At 36.9% G+C, this 19205-nt stretch overlaps 1 protein-coding gene across 2 annotated transcripts in view; it reads left to right on the forward strand.

Moving 5' to 3' along the window:
* Positions 1 to 19205, forward strand: part of LOC149080331 (phospholipase A-2-activating protein-like) — a 312878-nt gene that overhangs the window by 279538 nt on the left and 14135 nt on the right. Inside the window, exon 9 of one of the 2 annotated variants that reach the window (XM_089239466.1) lies at positions 7926 to 8165. The exons of the other annotated variant lie outside the window; for it this stretch is intronic. Within the exon in view, the coding sequence (XP_089095592.1) occupies positions 7926 to 8165 (240 nt within the window). The remainder of the gene's footprint in view (positions 1 to 7925; positions 8166 to 19205) is intronic. 2 annotated transcript variants of the gene reach the window in all.

Consider the following 19205-nt stretch of genomic DNA (forward strand, 5'->3'; position numbering starts at 1 on the left):
ATTATTTAGTACTTTTAAAATTAAGTTGTTTGAATTCAATTTAAATTGCAATAAATTGAAATCTTCTACGTATCTTTAAAAAAAAAAAAAATTATGTTAGTTCAAAATACCATCACTTATTATTCTATAAATCATCATCTGGTTTTTACTGCGATATTCACGTTATATAAGTGTTTAAATAAAATGATACTCAAAGCACTGAAAATAAATAAAGATTTAGATATTGTGGAGTGTTTTTATATGTACGATACAAATTGTTTTTAAAATTAAAATTATCCTAATAAATGTAGGCTATAATCAGAGGCGGTTTATAGGTTTAGGCTAATTTATAGGTTTCCCACCTGTGGGCTATTCAAACCTTGCCTCCCTTTCTAATTCATGTTCTTGATCACAATTACTTAATTTTGGTTACGCCCTTTCACTTGAACTTGTCATCTTGGGATAAAGCCTGCATACCTCCTCCCCACCTAGGAAATATACCTGTGAACATAATCTTACATTGTGTGGTAATGTTAATTCACTTGTATTGTAAGAAGAAATTTTTACTTATTGTTGACTGGAGCCGTATGAGTGTCATGTACATGAAGTTACATACAATGGGCTAATTAAAAGTCTGATTTCATTCTTTTTACTCGAATCAAAATCGAAATCAAAAATCGATTGGCATTTGCAGTGGTGTCAGAGATGCTGTTGGTGCTCAGGGTACTTTATGAAATGGGTATGAGCACCCAGAGAAATGGTTCAGAAATCAAAATTTCCTACTTCAAGATCAAGACAACCCACAAGTTCCAAAACTTCTGGCATCCTTGGCCAGTCAAAGGTGCCGACATGAAGGAAACATTGAGGAGAGGGGAGGTGCTGAAAATGGCCATTCATTCCGTTTATAAGGGAATCAAACCGTACTCAGAAGGCGAAATGGTACATTGCATTGTATATTCATGAGTTATTGGAGTTTGGGGGGGGGGGTGCTCAAATGGCATCAGCCCCCAGTTTCTGGTGTCTATGGTCGAAGTGTTTGAATATTATTTCGGTGTGATAATGCGAAGTGATTTGAAATGTGCATTGCAAAAAGTAATTTGAAAATAATACTTTTCGCAGCTGTTACACATAAAACTTAGATACATTGCCATAAAAAATTCCTTCAAGATATATTCTCTGCATGGATACATTTAATAGTGAATTACGGAAATTGGGCTGGGGGGCCACATAGATCCCAATTTATTATTTGGGTGAGCTCCCAACGCCCCTCACTGCGAGAAATTGAAATCCCGACAGAAATGCGGCTTATATGGTAAAAATTTATTTCATCCCAATTTATTATCTTGGTGTACGTACTTTCCAATGTCCCTCGGTGACTTCAATAAATACTTTCCTTCATTTGTTAAAAATTAAAACAAATGGGAAGGGGGAACATTTCCAATAAATGAAAAAAAAATTAGTTCCATTTTTTACGCCTAAAGCAACTACCCTATTTATAAGATCACAACAAACATATGGATTTTAAAGCAATTCAAATTTGTCACGACGAATTGACAATACAGCGATGAAATGAGCCTGTGACAAATTTGTACCGCAACGAGTTTGTAGCATGACGAATTGACGTTGCGACGAATTGTCCCGCGACAAATTGACCTAGACCCAATAATTTGGGGAATATCATACAAACCAAAATTTTTTCACGTGATATGAAGTTTTATCACAGCTAAAATCAATTATTTAACATTTCAAATTTTTTAATAACTGAATTTTCAAATATAATTAAATTTTTATATGCAGTTAAATTTTTAAATGTAATTGATATTGTAATATTAGAATAATAAAATATTAATATCAATTGAAATTTTAATTTTGCTGACCTTTCCGCAATGACAAAAAATAATTTTTTTGTCATGATTTTTTTGTTTTCCTCATGAATTTTGAAATTTTAATTTTGATGGCTTTTCCGCTGGATTTTTAAATAGGATTTTTTTTTTCTCATCCGTTAAAATTTAATTTTTCTGTAATGTGATTATACGAATAGTTCGAAAGCATTAAATTTGTTGAAGTGGAAAAAACTTCATTTTTTTGGTATGTTGTGCAAACGAAGTCTTTCATGGGCTTTTGCTATAACTGGGCTCCAAGTCAAACAGGGGCCCTTAAACAAATGTTTTCATTAATATGCATATGCATGCAGTATTTTTTTAATTTGGTCTTTAACTCTTTAATAACCAAAGAAGACCTGAGAGGTTCATGAAAATACTGAGATTTTAGTGTTCAAAGTGGGACTCATCCAAATGTTGACCACTTATCTTCTCTCCACCCTTTCTCCATGAGTGTCTATTCACTATCCTTTGCATTGACATTCATCCTTTTATTTCAGTGGATTTTCGGGGGATAATTTGTTTACTGAAAACACCTTCTCCTTTCCAAAGCAGTATTATATCTTTGTAAAATGCATTGAGTACCCTTATCTCTCTATAATACTCCAGCATTTAAAATCCCATTGATAGGGCATTCAATGTGTGTCTTCTGTTCCCCACCTCTGACAAGAGCTTTCTTCTCTCCCGCCCCCCCCCCCCCGTTGTTGACAAAAGCCTCCAAAACATACCCCTGCACCTTATCTGGGCCGTCTATGGGCGTTTACATGTATGGCCATCTTTGGGCATCTTGGGCAGTAAAGAGTTTTATAATTCATTCAAAATGATAAAAGGAGCACTGAGCCATGTTTGAACTTGTCAAGATGTCTTGTGGGCAGTGAGAGAAAGTGAACAATCAGCTTTTTAGTTATGAACATATGAGGCTCAGCAGACAATACAAATATTCGAAGCCCCTCATAGATTGGTCCTTTAGAGCAGTGGTTCTCAACCGGGGGCCCTAGGATATTCAAGGGGGGGCCCACAGATGAAAATCATGCAAAAGGGGAGCCACGGCTACTGATAAGGGGCCACGAAGAAATTTGTGACATTAAATTTTTTTTAGTCACTCTGACTAAAAAAATTTAATTTCAAACAAAATGCATAGAATGTCTTTTTCGTAATTTTTCCCCATTCAAGTAACATTAACATGAGGAAGAAGGAAATAAAAAAGTGGTTCATGTAATCTCGGTGGTTTTACAACTTGGGGGTGATAGTAGGCCCTGACACAAACTATAGAAGAAGTTTAAGCAAAATGGAATAACTGTAAAGACAGAAAATTGTGTGTGTTCAGACCTTTCATTCAAAGAGGGCTGCCATAAAGAAAACAAAGATTTGTTGACCATTCATTGACATTCTTTTGAGTGCTGGTAGTAAATGTAAACCAAGAAGTAGATGGGTGAAAAATGAAAGCTTGTAAAAAACCCATCGTTTTCATGCAATTACAGACGGATAGTCATCTAGTTTAGCACAAAGCTATCTTCAGCAAGCACTGAGTGGTCTGATGGGGAATATATTTATAAAAATCGAATAGAGAATGATTGCTCTGGGGTATTTTTTATGAATTTTGAAAGGGGGTGCCAATCGATTGCCTCTACTGAAAAGAAATAAAGTCGAATTCAGTTATAACGAACTCCAAGAGATCAAATCATACACGGGGAAAAATACTCGCGAAATTAAAAATTTTTTAATACTACATTGCTGTGATAATGTATTGGGACAGGGGCGGCTTAAGCGAGGGTGCAAGGGGTGTGGCGCAACCGGGCGGCAGGTTGTAAGGGGCGGCAGCATAGACTTTACTTAAGACAACAAAATTTAACACAGTAAAAAATCATGACATCACGCTTTTAAGTCCTACTATATCTCGACAACGGAAACATTGAGAAAATAGACAAGGCCTCTGAGCGTAATACCAGAAAGCTATCTGGGCGGCTCGAGACAAAATATGTACCCGTGTGGGACTTATTTTTTGCACCTCCTACCTATTGCTCCCTCCATAGCCCCTACCTCCTGCGTCAGGGAATCTTTCGTAGGGCCCATGCCCGATTTTCCACGGGGCTTCTTCTACAGTTAGTTTATAGAGTGAAAAAAGAAAAATTATAAGGATTTAGTCCCGGGCCTGAAGCTGGAGCCCTGTCAGTCCTGCCCTTAGAAGGTCATGCCCCTCCCACACATCTTATCCAAACAATTCCTAACAAAACATTTTTTCCGGCCCTTCATTTCGGATTTTGCACCCCTCCAGAGCCGACAGTTTGGTTTTTTTTGGCCAATAGAATTTTTTTTTACCCATTCACCCCGGATTTAGCATCCTCTTAAGCGGTGCCCCATGTGGCCGCAATGGGTCGCATGGCCAAGCGCCACCCCTGTACTCTATTACAAGGACCATGTGTGCATTTTGGTTCCCTCACCCATTGCCTTCACAAGAGCCCGGGATAATTCTCATAATTTTTTGGCTTTTTCAGGCTATAAATTAACTATAGAAGGGGCCGTGAGAAATCTGGCTGGGGGGGGGGGGGGACTGCTAAAGATCCCAACCTAGGGGATAAGTGACACAGGATAAGTGATGATGGCTCACAAAAATAAGTGCTCTTTCACGGATTAAGTTATCTGGCATTTATTTAGAATGTTTTTTGTTCTAGAATTATTTTACCAAAGATCAAAGATTTTTCTACTTCAAAAGCGGGACGTATGGTCACGCACATTTTGCACTGTAAACAATGATGTGCGGCTTTTTTCTGAAAAAAAAATCTGGTTTATCTCCAGGTGCCCTTCACCGAAGCATTATCAGCCTCCTGGCAGGGTCGCCAGTAGGGGCGGCACATGAGGCTTCGCACCCGGGCGGCATGTAAGCTCGAGCTGCCCCTGTATTGGGACTTCCTCCAACATTGACACCACATCTTTAAAGTTTTTTTAATCGATACTGTAATGCTTCCTTTTAACTGGCCTGCAGCATCCTAAATAATTTCAATGCAATTGTCCTATCCTACAAGAACAATGTTGTGTGGACATTAGAAAAAAAATTCTAAAAAGGCGTATGACTACATTTAAAGCAATTTAAATCCGTTGATTAGAGACTCACTGCATCTGCTGATTTCTAAAAAAAGTGCAATAAATTCTCACGTAAGTCTTCCTTTGAAATGTCCATAACCCACTCAATGCGTTTCTTTGTATCTGTCAACCTAAAATTTATGGTTTTTAATGTTGATAACACGCATGCAAAACCAATTCAGCGACGCGTTTTCATAGTCTGCAAAAACTGCTTGGATTTGATAGTTGGAAATGATGTCTAAATGCCAAAGATTTGGAGTTCGAATCAAAATAAAAATGTCAAATAATTGAAATTGTGTTTCGTATAAATGAAATATTTTAATATTGAAAGCTATATATATAGAGATTAATCTCGTGCCCGTAGTCATGCATCTCATAAATGTGAAATTTTGTCATAAAACTGAGAGTGAGGAACGAATCCCCTTGCGCACAAGTGGAATTTCGAGGCATTTACGCACAACCGAGCCCGTCTTGGCCATTTTTCTTTTTCTCCTCACCCTTTCTTCCTTTTGTTTCCTTCCTAAATTTATAAAAGTAAAAAGGACATAATCATTATAAAAAGGACTGTTTTCAGATCAAATTGCTGAAGTTCAATTACTTTACTGCAAAAATGCCAGATTTTTTTTGGGGGGAAATACAATCAAACCCAGAGCGTATTAAAGACCCTTTATTAATACGCTTTGGTCAAACACCATTAGACTGGAACACCAAGAGACCTGAGAAATCGAAATTTCGTTTGTAATAACGAAATTTCGTTACAAAGGAATTCCAGATTTTTATATTGTTCCTATGTAAACCTATCCGAGGGATTAGAAAAGTTTTCGTTAAAACGATATTTTTCCCATTGTAATGGTATTTGTTAAAATGAAAGTTGACTGTGTTTCGTCTTAAGCTATTTTTTTACGTGTATTTGGAGGCTGCATGTGCAACAGGGCGTATGACACTTTACTGGTGAGCCATTGATCTTAGAGACAAACCCAACTAGAAAAAGTATCCAAATCACGTGTCCAACTCAGATATGTCATTATTGTTGTAAGGGATTGTATAGCTATAAAATAAAAATAAAAAACTTTTTATACCGTCCCAGTGTGCCAAAGAACCCAATTAAGAAGTTGTTGCTCTGTCTTTTCCGATGCCAACTAAAATAATTTCACGTTTCTAAGTGCAATATTCACTGAGATATGCGAATTCGAAAAATTGAGGAAATTTGGGAAAAACAGCATTAAATGTGGGTAAAATGGTTTCCCCTCATTTAATGCTATTTTTTTCCAACTTTCTTCGAATATCTCAGTGAAAATTTGAACTTTGACACGTTGAATTTTTTTGTGGGAGACCGGGAAACAGCTTTCCAATTGGGTTTTGGGGCACAGGGTGTCCGCATAAAAAGTTAACATTTTTATTTTAATAACTATGTAACCCCTGACAATATGAATGAAATATCTGAGTACTACACATTATTCGGGTACTTTTTCCAACTGGAAGTATGCCTCTAGGACCAATGGTTCACCAGTAAAAAATGCCATATGCCCCGTTACCTATGCGCCCTGTATATTAAATATTGTACGGACTGTTATGTGATATATTGTGCTGTGTTTAAACCAACTAGCACGTTGCTTCGTTCGCCTGCGAGAGAGCGGTCACATTATGAACCGAAAAGCCACTTGAAGGTAGCTTGTCATCCAATAAAATATCAGATTTTCACCGTATCGAAATTCAAGTCAACTAACTGATAATTTTCATATTTGAAAATCTGATTATTTATATTTTCTGATGGGCTTGAAATACTGATAATGAATCATTATTATGTTCACATGAACAGTTTTGTCACTGCGTACATGATTTTTCTGGAATGAATGGTTCAAACAAATATTAAAAAAAGTTTTCACAAGTATTTTAGTTCATTTTTTTAAATTCATAGTAGGGCTACAACATGAACCTATATCCTTGATACATGTATTATTTTTGAAAAAAATGTGGAAGGTTGAACTTTTCAATTGTGATTCATTTGTGTGACTACTCCCTCATTACTACTTTTATCCGCACGAAGAGAATAAAATTAACAAAACTGCTTGCAACCACTTTTTGCAATTTTTATCATTATAAGAATGCGTATTTTGGAAGCTACAACTGACATTTCTCAATGAAACCATAAACTTTTACACAAAAAAAACTAATTTGGAAATAATAAAAATTCCATCCAGTAAAGAGAAACTTGATGACATTGTGCCGTCTTCAAGCGCAGAGTTTACATTGATTAAAAATATTTTTTTTAATTGGACTGACACAACACATAAAACATACAAATCAAACTGAGAAAAACACAAAACAATAAACTTCACAAAAAGTAACATTACTATGATACAGACCCTTTGTGAGCCCAAGGGATTTATTCTATTTTTACTGTATTCTATTATGTTTATTCTGCTTTTTCGTTATTTTCATAAATTAAAAAATTAATCAAATTAAATTCAAAAATATTTACACTTCAGACAATTTTTGAATAATTATCTTCTAATGGGAAAACGGGGGGGGGGGGGAAGGGAAGGGGGAGTTGAAAATTATTTATGTTCGCAAGGGGGGCCACAGGAATGAGAAATGGTTGAAAGGGGGGCCATGGACAAAAAAAGGTTGAGAACCACTGCTTTAGAGGACTGGTTTTGTATGCATTCCGAGTCATTGCTCGTTTATCAAGTCAAAATTTGTTTAAAGTTTTTGCTGGTCTTGCAAAACACTCATAATCCACATTACACATGATCCAAAGTTTTACTGTGTTATTCATTACTGAAATAATTGAAATTTTATCCTTTGAAGCTAAAAAAAAATGTTTTTACATCTCATTCTGCTAAAAACTGGGGGGAAACAACATTGTTGTTTTACTTTTTATTACCATAATTAGGAAATTCTTGATTCAATGATTATACTATTTTTGTTAAAGTATGTAATTAGGATTTGAATGTTTATAATTTGAAAAATATATTTTGTCAGGCAGAAATAAAGGTGATGTCAATAAACTCCAGATGTTTCCATTAACATCATATCTTTCTTTTGATAATGCAAATGCTGAGGGCTTGAAGAAAAAACTCATTGAATTCAGTGAACATGTCCCACCATGCCAAAAGCTGACTTTGGAAGAAGTCCAACAACTTATGTTGTTGGCAGATTACCCTAATACTGTAACTGACAAGCAGATGGCTTCACTTGATAAAATAATGGGTTGGCCTAAAGGTAAGACAGTTTGTCAAAATTTCAATTTTGTTATCTTTGTTTCATCCTTTAGTAATATATCAGTATGATATTCTGGCTGTCAGAAATATTTTCAGTTTCTTCTAGGACCATGCTTTCTAATAATACAGTAGTACCTCACAATTCCACATCCTGCAATCTGTCGGTATTACAATTGGATATTGGAATTTGTTAAGACTTCACATGCTCACTGAAATCGCTAGACAGGCATATATATGAAAGGCATTTCCCCACAATTAGGTGGTTTTGAAATTCATCATCAGTTCAATTAGATTGTGAGGTACTGCTATATTATTTAACTTGGTATTTTTTCTGTTTGAACTCACTCTCGCCTAAAAATTATCTCTCACTTCTCATTTGTGCTTTGCTCTAAGTTGTTTTTTTTTTTGTGTGTGTGTGCAAATATAACGTAAAAGGAAAACTTCTATCTGAACAGTAATACCAATACCTTAAAGTTGTGTGATAGGTAGGATAGACAAATTCGCTTGGATTTGCAAATTTTCCAAGTCGAATTCGCATAGGTTGGGATACAGTATTGCATACAAACAAAATGAAACTTTCAAAGACAACTACCTCTATTAGGCAACCACCCTCCTTCACTTGCTAGTTTTTGTGTAATGAACAACAGGCTCTATAGACATTTTAGGAAAATCACCTGCTCAAATTTTTTATCTTTTCATAAATGAACACTAGAAAGACGGGTTGACGACTGTACCCTGAAAGATATGAGGGGTCTGTGTGACCCCATAGCTTTTCCAGAAATTTTTGAACATTTTAATATTTTGAAGCATGGTATAATATTTTTTAAAGATAGAATACACAAAAAATGAAGGGTAAAATTATTATCTTTTAATATATTTTTTTATTACTTAATTTTTAAAGCATTCTGTGCAAATGACTTCTCTTGATTCCTGTCAGTGTAGAGGAAACTCTGAACTGGAAGATTTTTATTTTCTACCCTATTGGATTTCTCAGTGATACATCACTTTACTAAGTTTTGAAAAGGATCAACAAGTGTGATCTTGCTTTATTTTTTTGCAGTGACAAGCACCTGGCAATGATCTTTCCGAAGGGTTTCAACTGAACTTATCGATTTCCCCTTGAAAAAATTCACATAATTCTAGTCATAGGAAATAACCATCTGTGGGCTATGAGTTTCTCATAAAATATTTTTGAATCCTTAATGTATTCTATTGACAAGGAAGGTTCCACAATACTTCATATACAGCGAAACCTTGCTGCAAGGCTATATATATAACTCCCTCTACAATAATAATTTCCACATCTATTTTGAAATTTTCTTTACTGTTAAACTCCTCTCGATACAACAATATCCTTCATTATGACAACTCCCTACATAATATTTTTCAGAGAGCTATAGCAATGCTTTTAGCTTTGTTGTTTTCTTCAATCTTTTTTCAAACTTTTCTTCGAGTCTCTGTGAAATCAGTTTTATTCCATTTTCTTTTCCAGAATATTTGTTTTCTGCGTTATCTGATTTTTTTGCATCCTTCTCCCCCTTCACTCGGCTATTCCCACAGGCATTAGTTAGCTCTTTAAGTAACCTTCATTTGGGTCTTATCTGTCCCGCATGCAGAAAGCTTCCTCATTATTTGAGAATAGCAGCATAATCTAATCATTTGCTACTGTAGTTGTGAGTTTTCTACTATCGCCTTGTCCCTTTTTCGAGAACTGTCTAGATCTAGACTCCAGGCATTCATTTTTGTTCTTTTTTTTCCTCTAGGCACCCTGATCCTAAAATTCAACACCACCTATGTTACAATAATGGTGTCTAGTGCTTCTGTGCTATATAACACTAAACCGCTGGATAATAATTTTTCATACAGGGTAGGTTTTTAGCAACAACTAAAATGGTCAGTAAGAAGGAAAGAACTAATATGTTCTACCGTCAGTAGTGTTCCTTTCTCAGACACTATATGCTGTGTGTGAAGCTGTGCTGGGGGAAAAAATTGACTTTCAGCATCTCTTGTTCATAGTGATACATGATTTACTACAGATGAAAATATCAGATTATTTCAGATGAACATATATACATATATTAGACAATATAAGGTAGTCAAATAATTGAAAATTTTGCTTTCAAAATTTTGCTAATTCTTTTTCTAAATGCATATGTTTACGTGTGTTAAAATAGATTAAATACTAATCAATTATAAATCAGTCATATGTCAACAATATAAAAGTTTATCAGTATTTTCAAATAAAATAAGATATACGAATACGATAAATATTTTCTCTAACTTTAGTCACTGAAATTCCCGTTGTCATATGTTTTCCCGTTCAAAGTAATTTTAATTGTTATGCGCCAGCGTATGCAATGGGGAAGGGGGTTCCTTGAGCCGACATTTAAAAAAATAAAAGTAGTAAAAAATTAACCCTCCCCTTAAAAAAATTCTGCTTATGCCTATGATTATCAAACCGTATAGCAAAAATAAATTTTGTTACCTACATAATGAATTTTTAATAATTAATCAGGCAAAATAAGAGCTCATAAATGCATGGCACTGGCCAGGGCCGGCCTTAGACCTAGTGGCACCCAGTGCAAAAACAGTAGTCAGCGCCCCCTGCCCTAGGCACGGATTCAAAGTGATGTGTCGGAGGAGGCAATTTTTACTACTCATTAGAGGCGCAGATTCATTCTACCATATTATCGGACTCTTGGTGTGGTGATGGTCCCCATCCTCCCCCCCCCCCTGTTGGATATTAAGGGATGAAGAAGTCGGAAAAGCTTTCTTCCTAGAATGGGATTACTGTTATTTAACTTGTAAACAAGCATAAAACCAACTTGTTTGATTTAATTAAGAGATTTAAAAATGTTAAAAAAACAAAACATCAAACATTTACACAGGATGCTCATCACAAACGATCTATCTTCATACTTATTTTAATTGAATTTTATGGTAAAATACACCACATACAGGCTAAACTGATAATAAAAGGGGTTAAATGAAAGTGATATTTCTGTATGATTTCCTTTTGCGGCGGTCAGACTGTGGCCAACAGTCACTAAGTGCGGAGACAGTGTGAGTCTACGTTTCTGATTCTTGAGACCAGAGCAAAATGCTGATTCAATATGTTGTGTTGTCTATGATACATAAAAAGCTGATTGCTGAACCTTCATGTTTATAAAACTCATAAACTTCATTTGAAATTATCCCTTTCACACCTAGTACTAAGAAATGGAAGGAGCAGGCAAACACCAGCTAAAGAACCGAGCCCTGCAACTTGGGCAGGCCCGTAACTATATTCTGAGCCAACTTGGGTGGTGCCTCGAGCCAAATAGGGGGGTGGGTGCTTATAACTCTCTTTTTTTTTCTGAGCATAACCATTTCAAGGAGACTCCAAGAAAAGTCTGCCTCAGAGAAAGCATGTTACTGCTCTGGGGCAGCGCCATTTTAAGAGCATTATGGGCCCCATGAGCCAAGTGTTTTTCCTGAGGCTTATTTACCTAGTAAATTCTAGAAAAGTTTAACTAGATCATTTTCCTGAGGCTCCTCTACTCTTTAGGCCCCCGAGCCGTGCCTGGGTAAGTCCATGCGTTGAGACGGTACTAGCAAGGAGTTGTAAAAAAAAATCTACAAAAAAAAAAAAAAAAAAAAAAACATCAGTGACTTTGGCTTTAATTTCAATGATAACGCACAATTCTTGAAATTTGGTCTGAACATTCCTGAGGTTAAGAAAAGAATATCTAAAGTGAAAAAAAACAACCCTGCTTGTTTATGCATACACAGTCTAAAAGGATTATGCATAATCGTAAAAGTGATAAAAAAATGTGAAATTTATCAAACTTACCGAGACGATTGGTGATTATGCATTACAGATATGCTTTACCGATTCAATGCATTTACTGTAACATACATTTGATTCAAAATTTCATCAGCTTTAAAAAACCTGATTTCAAATTGCCATACATTAGACAGCTATAAATTTATAGACTTATAAATTTTGTGTTCAAAAACAATAACTGGTTAAAGCGGAAAACAAACAGAACTTTGGCAAGAATCAAACATGAATTTGAAATCCCAAAAACAAATAAACACCTTTTTCAAAAATGTTTCTTGTTTACTGCGCCAAAAATAATGAATTCATTTCAGTCGACAGCTCATAATCGTAACAATAAATATGATGCTTTCATGTACGCAAAAAGCGTACAAAATTACGAAAATATATTTTAAGATTGTTTTCATAAAATACAATATAAATAATGACATCGATGGGAAATATTGGAATAATTTAATCACGGCTGAAATAAACAAACATTTTTTACGATGTCATGGTACAAAAAAATAAAAATAAATAAAAAATAAATAAAATAAAAAAATGAAAAGGGTATATGTATGTATGTGTGTTTATATGTATATGTGTATCTCTATGAGCATGTACGTAGTCAAGTGAGTATGTATGTGTATATATGAAGGTATTGTGAAACGAAAAGGAAAATTCATTTCATAGACTAATTATTTATACAAGAAATATCGTAATTTAACAGTTTCAGATCTCATAATTAAAATTTTTAGAGTGCATAAATTTTTGAAATATTCATATATTATTACATAACATTTATTAACATAACGTACGGTACTTAGAAAATGGCGGCAAAATATAATAATTTAATCCATAGGGCTGCCTGGAAGGACGTTATGTCCCTTGGGGTCCAATATGACTATTTATTGTGTTCATGTGTTGTTCTTTCTATGTGGTTTTGTTCTGTCTTTTATATGTATTTTGTGTTTGTTTTTGCAAATAAATAAAAATATATATACGAAGATACATATCAGAAATTGGTCTTATTTGAATGGATTTGCCACTGCACTCCCCCCCCCCCCCCCCCGCATTTCTCTCTTTCAGATGCTATTTTTCCATTTCCTAAAACATGGTCATAAAAATCACTCTAGTTCCCCTTTTTTTTTGGTTTGCAGTGCCAATCCAAATGTTTTCCAAATGTTTGCCACGTTGTCTCAAATCTTAATACATAAGCCTTCCTTATACTTACAGGCAGCTAGATTGATTAAGTTCACACAATGATTCATATTCCCAAATAATATATAACGTAATGGAAAAATGTTTTATAAACTGGCACAGTATTTAATTAATCAATCTATTTGGTGAGATGTATCATCGCTCTTCCAACTAGTACCTTATCAAGGTGCAAAACAATGCTGTGAAGCATATTTAGGGACAACAATCCCTAAATATCCCCCCAGAGGAATAAGTAAGCAACCCATATTTTGCACCTCAAATTTTCCTTAGTTTCAAAAATATAATTGGGGTCATGATTGTGGAATCTGGTTTACAAAGCTGTTTAAAAAAAATCAAATTGAATTTCCAACATCATTAGTTTCTTGAAAGGGAAAAGATGTCTTTTTAGAGTCCCATTGTGGCCACACCTTACCAAGGCTTCCTAGACAGAGATACTGTCTAGGAGCCTCATAGGAGGCTTTACCGTTACTCACCGGGTATCTGGAACAAGATCCATGAAACTCCAAAAAGATGTTCAATTGTGTATGTACGGTTTGTTATAATTTTCATGTCCACACATACATACGTGGCACTCAGGAGTGACTCGAGACAAAATCTCTACCCGAGCGGGACCTATTTTTGGGCCCGACCTCCCCAATTAAAAAAAAACAAAGGAACAGTGATATTTTGTCATAACATATGTCAAATCTTTTTGATTTGGCACTCCTAAAGAAGGCACAAACAAGTTTTTCTAATTTTTTTTTTTTTTTTGCGTGTCTACTTTGGATATGACACCCCTCCTAACATGAGCCGAAATCAGTTTCTGTAATTTCTTTCACCCCTTTTACGTCAGATTTGGCAATCCTACTAGAGGGAGCAGAAATCATTTCCCCAAATTTTTTTTTCGTCCTTTCTACCTCAGACTTGGCACCCCTCCTTTCTTTCAAACCAAGCACAATTCAGTTTGGCATCCCTCCTACAACAGGCACAATTAATTTTTCCTAATTTTTTTTTCGCCCTTTCACTTCAGATTTGACGCTTTTCTAGAGCACACCCAGTGCCACCGAGCTATCCCTAGTTGAACTAATAGGAAAGTCTGGTGAGTCAGGAGACTGACCAGTGATCGGGGGCGCCAAAGTGCATGGGTTTTCTCGTTTGAGCACATTTTTGTTTCTCCTTGTGTGACAGGTAGGAATGAGGCCCAAGTGCAGGATTCCTATTTAAAATGGTCAGCAATCATAGGTTTTAATTCGTTCATTTTTTAAAAATATTTATTCAATATATATTTTTTTCGAAATACTGCACTGTGTTGGAGATTCGATTCTGCATTTTTAATACAAGTTGGGGGGAAAAAGGCATAAACGGCCTCTGGCTCAAAATCTTTCCCACATCAGAAGATTTCCTTTCCAGATTTCCCTTTAATTCCTGTAATACTCCCCACAACACAACAAAATACTTTTGTTCTCGTTAGTAGAAAAATTGGGTTACAGAGGGCGATTCCTCCATTATTTTTTACTGCACAACAAAAGAGAAAGAAATTGTGTAGGGGGGTAAACGAAAAGAGCTGAAGAGAGAGAGAGCATGTATTTTTATTTGACCAAAATTGCTATGTACTGCACGTATATAGGTGCACTGCCCACCGATTCTTTTCTTTTCGGAAAATAACCGTAATATTATATACACTCAAATCTCCAATTATTTTTTCTCATTTCGGTCATTTTTCATGTATATGTTATAGTTATTTTTTTAAATAAGTATCCTAAAAATATTTTTCTGGTAATGTATATCTAACATGTTTCGGCGCCCCTTCTCATTTGGCGCCTGGTGCAATTGCACTGCTCGCACTGCCATAAGACTGCCCCTGGTGCAGGCTATGAAAAAATTTAAAAAAAACCTATAGTGCCATTATTGGATGGTGAGATGATATTGATATAACGATAATCCCTCTACGACAATATTTTTCTTGGGTCTGCAGAATATATTGCTATATCAAGGTTTCACTGTTCTTCCATGTGCAGTAGTTTTGTTGTAACGAGTACACAGAATATTTTTGAGATCTTGGATAAATTTATGGAAATCATTAGTTTTGCGGCTTCAATGTGGTTTGTGTTTATTGCTTCCAGCAGCATTTTATTTTGCATCAGCTGAAGCACCAATGTAGGCATAATTTCATTCTGATTAACTCATCTGTCATCAGTACTGTCTCTTGCTTCACAAATGTGTGGCCAGGGGTGGTTTTCACTCTCCTCTGAATGCTCATCATCAGCACCACTGCTTCTGAATTCTTCTTATATAATCTTTGCAACTAATGCAAGGTGTCTACAAACATGGGAAAGTCACGAAGTCCCAAAAAAGTCACAAAATTTGAGTGAAGATCACAGGTTTTTTTTGATTTTCAAGAGATCTTTTTGTTAGATTTTTTCCCCAAAATCTAGGCTTTGGAGAAGCTGTGGCATTTAATATTTCTTTCTTCTCTCTCAGGTTTTATTCATTCTTTTTTTTTTTGCCCCAGAGGGACGGTGGGCAGCAACAGAAAAGAACAATGCCGATATGTAGCCACCCTACATTGGAGTAGACATTAATTATATGGGTGGGGCAAAAAAGCTATTTAGACTGGGTGAACAAAAAAGAACTTTTCTTTTTTTGTCCAGACCTTACAACATCTTTAATATTCCCCCTAAAGCAGTGTTCTCAGGATCACGTGATAATTCGTAAAGGAGGGGGACTGTAATAGACCATGGTGGTAGGGAGTCCTCTTTTAGGAGAACAATATTTGTTTTCCGTAGAAAGGACATGGTTCCCCCCTCCACATCATGGAGCAGGGCTGTTGGGTCTTTGGTGGGTTTGCAAGCCAGAGTTTTCATTGGGGGGGGGGGGGCAGCTCTGTAGTAAATTTATAGCATGAAAAAACAATGATGGTGATTGTCCCAGGCCTTAGGGCTGCAGCCCTGTCAGCTCCATCCTTATGGGCAACAGGTGAAAGGGCACCAGTTTTTTCCCCCATGAAACAATTTTTTAATTATCATCCATTTTTTATTTTGATCGCGCCGATCTTTGCCGACTAGCTTCAGCAAACGACAGAATCATACAGTATATGCATGCGACAGAACAAGAGAGTTCAAGAGAAGACCGACATCTGAATCGTTCGCCATTAATTGTGTTGCGACATAACTTTTAGGCCAAATTTAAAGGAATATCACAGTGCTTCCAAAAGTGTGTGTCGTGGCTCCTAGAAGTGCTGTGGCGAGCTCAAAATATGGATTTGTGCACACAAAACCTATTCTTTATATAAAGTGGTTCTTTTATATGGTTAAAAAACTGTCAAACTTCTTGGGAAGCTGCCTATAAACCATGAATTACTCAAGGGAGGCAGCTGCGATCTAGACCAGGAGTCTTTAACCTTTTTCCAGTCGCGAGCACTGGCTGTACCCATCATCAAAAGAAGAGCACTCTTACGTCATGATTGACATACGAATGCATGAAATCCGGATGATTATAATAATTTAATGTGATTTGCACAAGGGTAGTTTAAATTGAATGTTGATCAAATGCTTGCAAGCACCAAATCGGACACGAGCATCGAGTACTCTGGGTGCTTGGGGGAGCACCGTGGTGCTCGGGTGCAACGGATTGAAGTTGCCTGATCTAGACGGACACCTAAGCTTGACGATAGAGCAAATAACAGGTGTCTAATATTGGACTTCGAAAAATGTGAATAGGAAAAGGAATATGTGAAATTTGTCTTTCGAAAGGGCCCTTAGTTGGTCTAGTGTAGTGTTCTTCAACAGCCGGGCCCTGGCATCCACCAAACTGGGCCGTGAGTGGTTTATTGCTTCATTTTTACCCATTTATTTCCTATTAATCTTGTGTATGCCTAGGCCTTCCGATCAAGAAAATAATTCAACCCTGCTGCGGAATTCCAAAGGTTGAGAAACATTGGTCTAATGGCCCCGCATCTTGCAGTAGGGCCCCTAAGCTGGGATCTTTGGTGGGCTCACGTCAAATTTTACACTGGCCCCGTATAGTGAATTTAGTATGAAAAAAAGAGAATTATATCATTTAGAGTCCCTGGGCTGGATCAGACCTCTACAGTCAGGGCCACAACTAGATGCGTGCCCGGGGCACGAGACCCGCCTGCTCCCCCCCCTAGTTGTGGCATTTAAATATCGGCTGAACTCAGGGGGGGCGGTCTTGGGGCAGTGCGACAGGTGCAATTGCACCGGGCGCTAAATGAGTAGGGGCGCCGAAACATGAGAAGGGCGAAAAATTGGAAAATGATTTCTACCCGCTCTAGGAGGAGCGCCAAATCCAAGGTAAAAGGGTAGAAAAAAAATCCGAAGTGATATGTTATGACATAAAATATCACTGTTCCTTTGAACGCATCAAAACGGAAAGATTGAAACAAAAGTTTTTTTAATTAGGGAAGTCAGGGACATAAAAGGGTCCCGCTCGGGTAGAGATTTTGTCTCGAGCCGCACCTAAGTGCTACGTGTGTGTGGACTTGAAAATTGCACCGGTTGCACTGCCCTAAGACCGCCCCTGCCGATGAGTAATGGTAAAGCTTTCTATGAGGCTTCTAGACAGTATCTCTGTGAAGGTGTGACCACAATGGGACTTTAAAAGGACATCTTTTTGCTTTCAAGAAACTAATGAGGAATGTATGTTGGAAGTTCAATTTGATTTTTTTAAATAGCTTTGTAAACCAGATTCTACAATCATGGACCCCCCACCCCCATTCTGTTTTTTAAACTAAAAAAAAGTGAGGTGCAAAATATATATTGCTTTATTCCATTGGGATCGTTGTCCCTAAATTATGCTTCACGACATTGTTTTACACCTTGGTAAGGTACTAGGTGGAAGAGAATTGCGTGTTATCGTTGAAATTAAAGCCGAAGTCCCTGAGGTTAAAAAAAAAATCTAGAGATAAAAATAACCCCTTCTCAGTGCCGTTTTAACACATAGACTCACCCGGGCGCTGCCCGGGATCCTCAAAAGTAGAGGGGCCCTCACGAAAATGAGATCTGGTTAAAATTTTCCAGAATTTACTAGGCAGGGCCTCAGAAAAACCACTTGGCTAGGAAGGCCCATGATGCTCTTAAGATGACCCGCCCCTTCCCCAGGTCCGTAGTGTGCTTTCTCGGGGGCAGACTTCTCTTGAAATGGTTATGCTCAGAAAAAGGAGTTACAAGTGCCCCCCTCCCATTCTGCTCGGAGTCACAGTCCAAGTTGCTTCGGAATAGTTACGGGCCTACCCAAGTTGCAGAGCCCGGTGCTTTAGCTGGTGTTTGCCTGCCCCTTCTGTTTCTTAGTACTGGGTCCGGAAGGGATAATTTTAAATGAAGTTCACACTTGAGTTTTATAAATATGAAAGTAATCATACGAAAATATCACTTTCATTGAACCACTTTTATTACCAGTTTAACCCTTACGCGTGAAACTATATACTTATTTTACCATAAAATTCGATTAAAATAAGTATGAAGAAGATAGATCCTTTGTGATGAGTACCCTGCATAAATGTGTGACGTTTTTTCAATGTTTTTAAATCAAACAAGTTGGGTTATTATGCTTGTTTACAAGTTAAATGGTGGTAACCCCATTTTAGGAAGAAAGCTTTTCCGACTTTTTCCTCCCTCAATATCCAACCAAGAAAGGGGGGTGGGCGATGGGGATGATCACCACAGACCGAGTCTGATAAAATAGTAGAATGAATCTGTCCCGTATTTTACGGGACAGTAATGACTAGCAAAAATTGCCTCCTCAGACACATCACTCTGGATGATGTGCACCGCACCTGGGGGGGGGGGGGGGCGCTGACTACTGCTTTTGCACCGGGCGCAACTTGGTCTAAGACCGGCCCTGGCTGAACTATGTACCCTAAAACAATGGTTTCAGCTCTCGTATACATATAAGAAACCTTATATTCTAATTTTTGTTATTTTACTTGCACGAATGCGTTTTGCCTGCGCATGTTAATGCAATTAGCAAAGAAATGGGCTCATTCGTACACATTCTATTAAGATCTTTTCTTCTGATGCACAT

Source organism: Pholcus phalangioides, unplaced genomic scaffold, assembly GCF_987345545.1.
Source record: "Pholcus phalangioides strain wild (caught in Gottingen) unplaced genomic scaffold, Ppha-v1.0 ptg000011l_1, whole genome shotgun sequence".
Lineage (NCBI taxonomy): Eukaryota > Metazoa > Arthropoda > Arachnida > Araneae > Pholcidae > Pholcus > Pholcus phalangioides.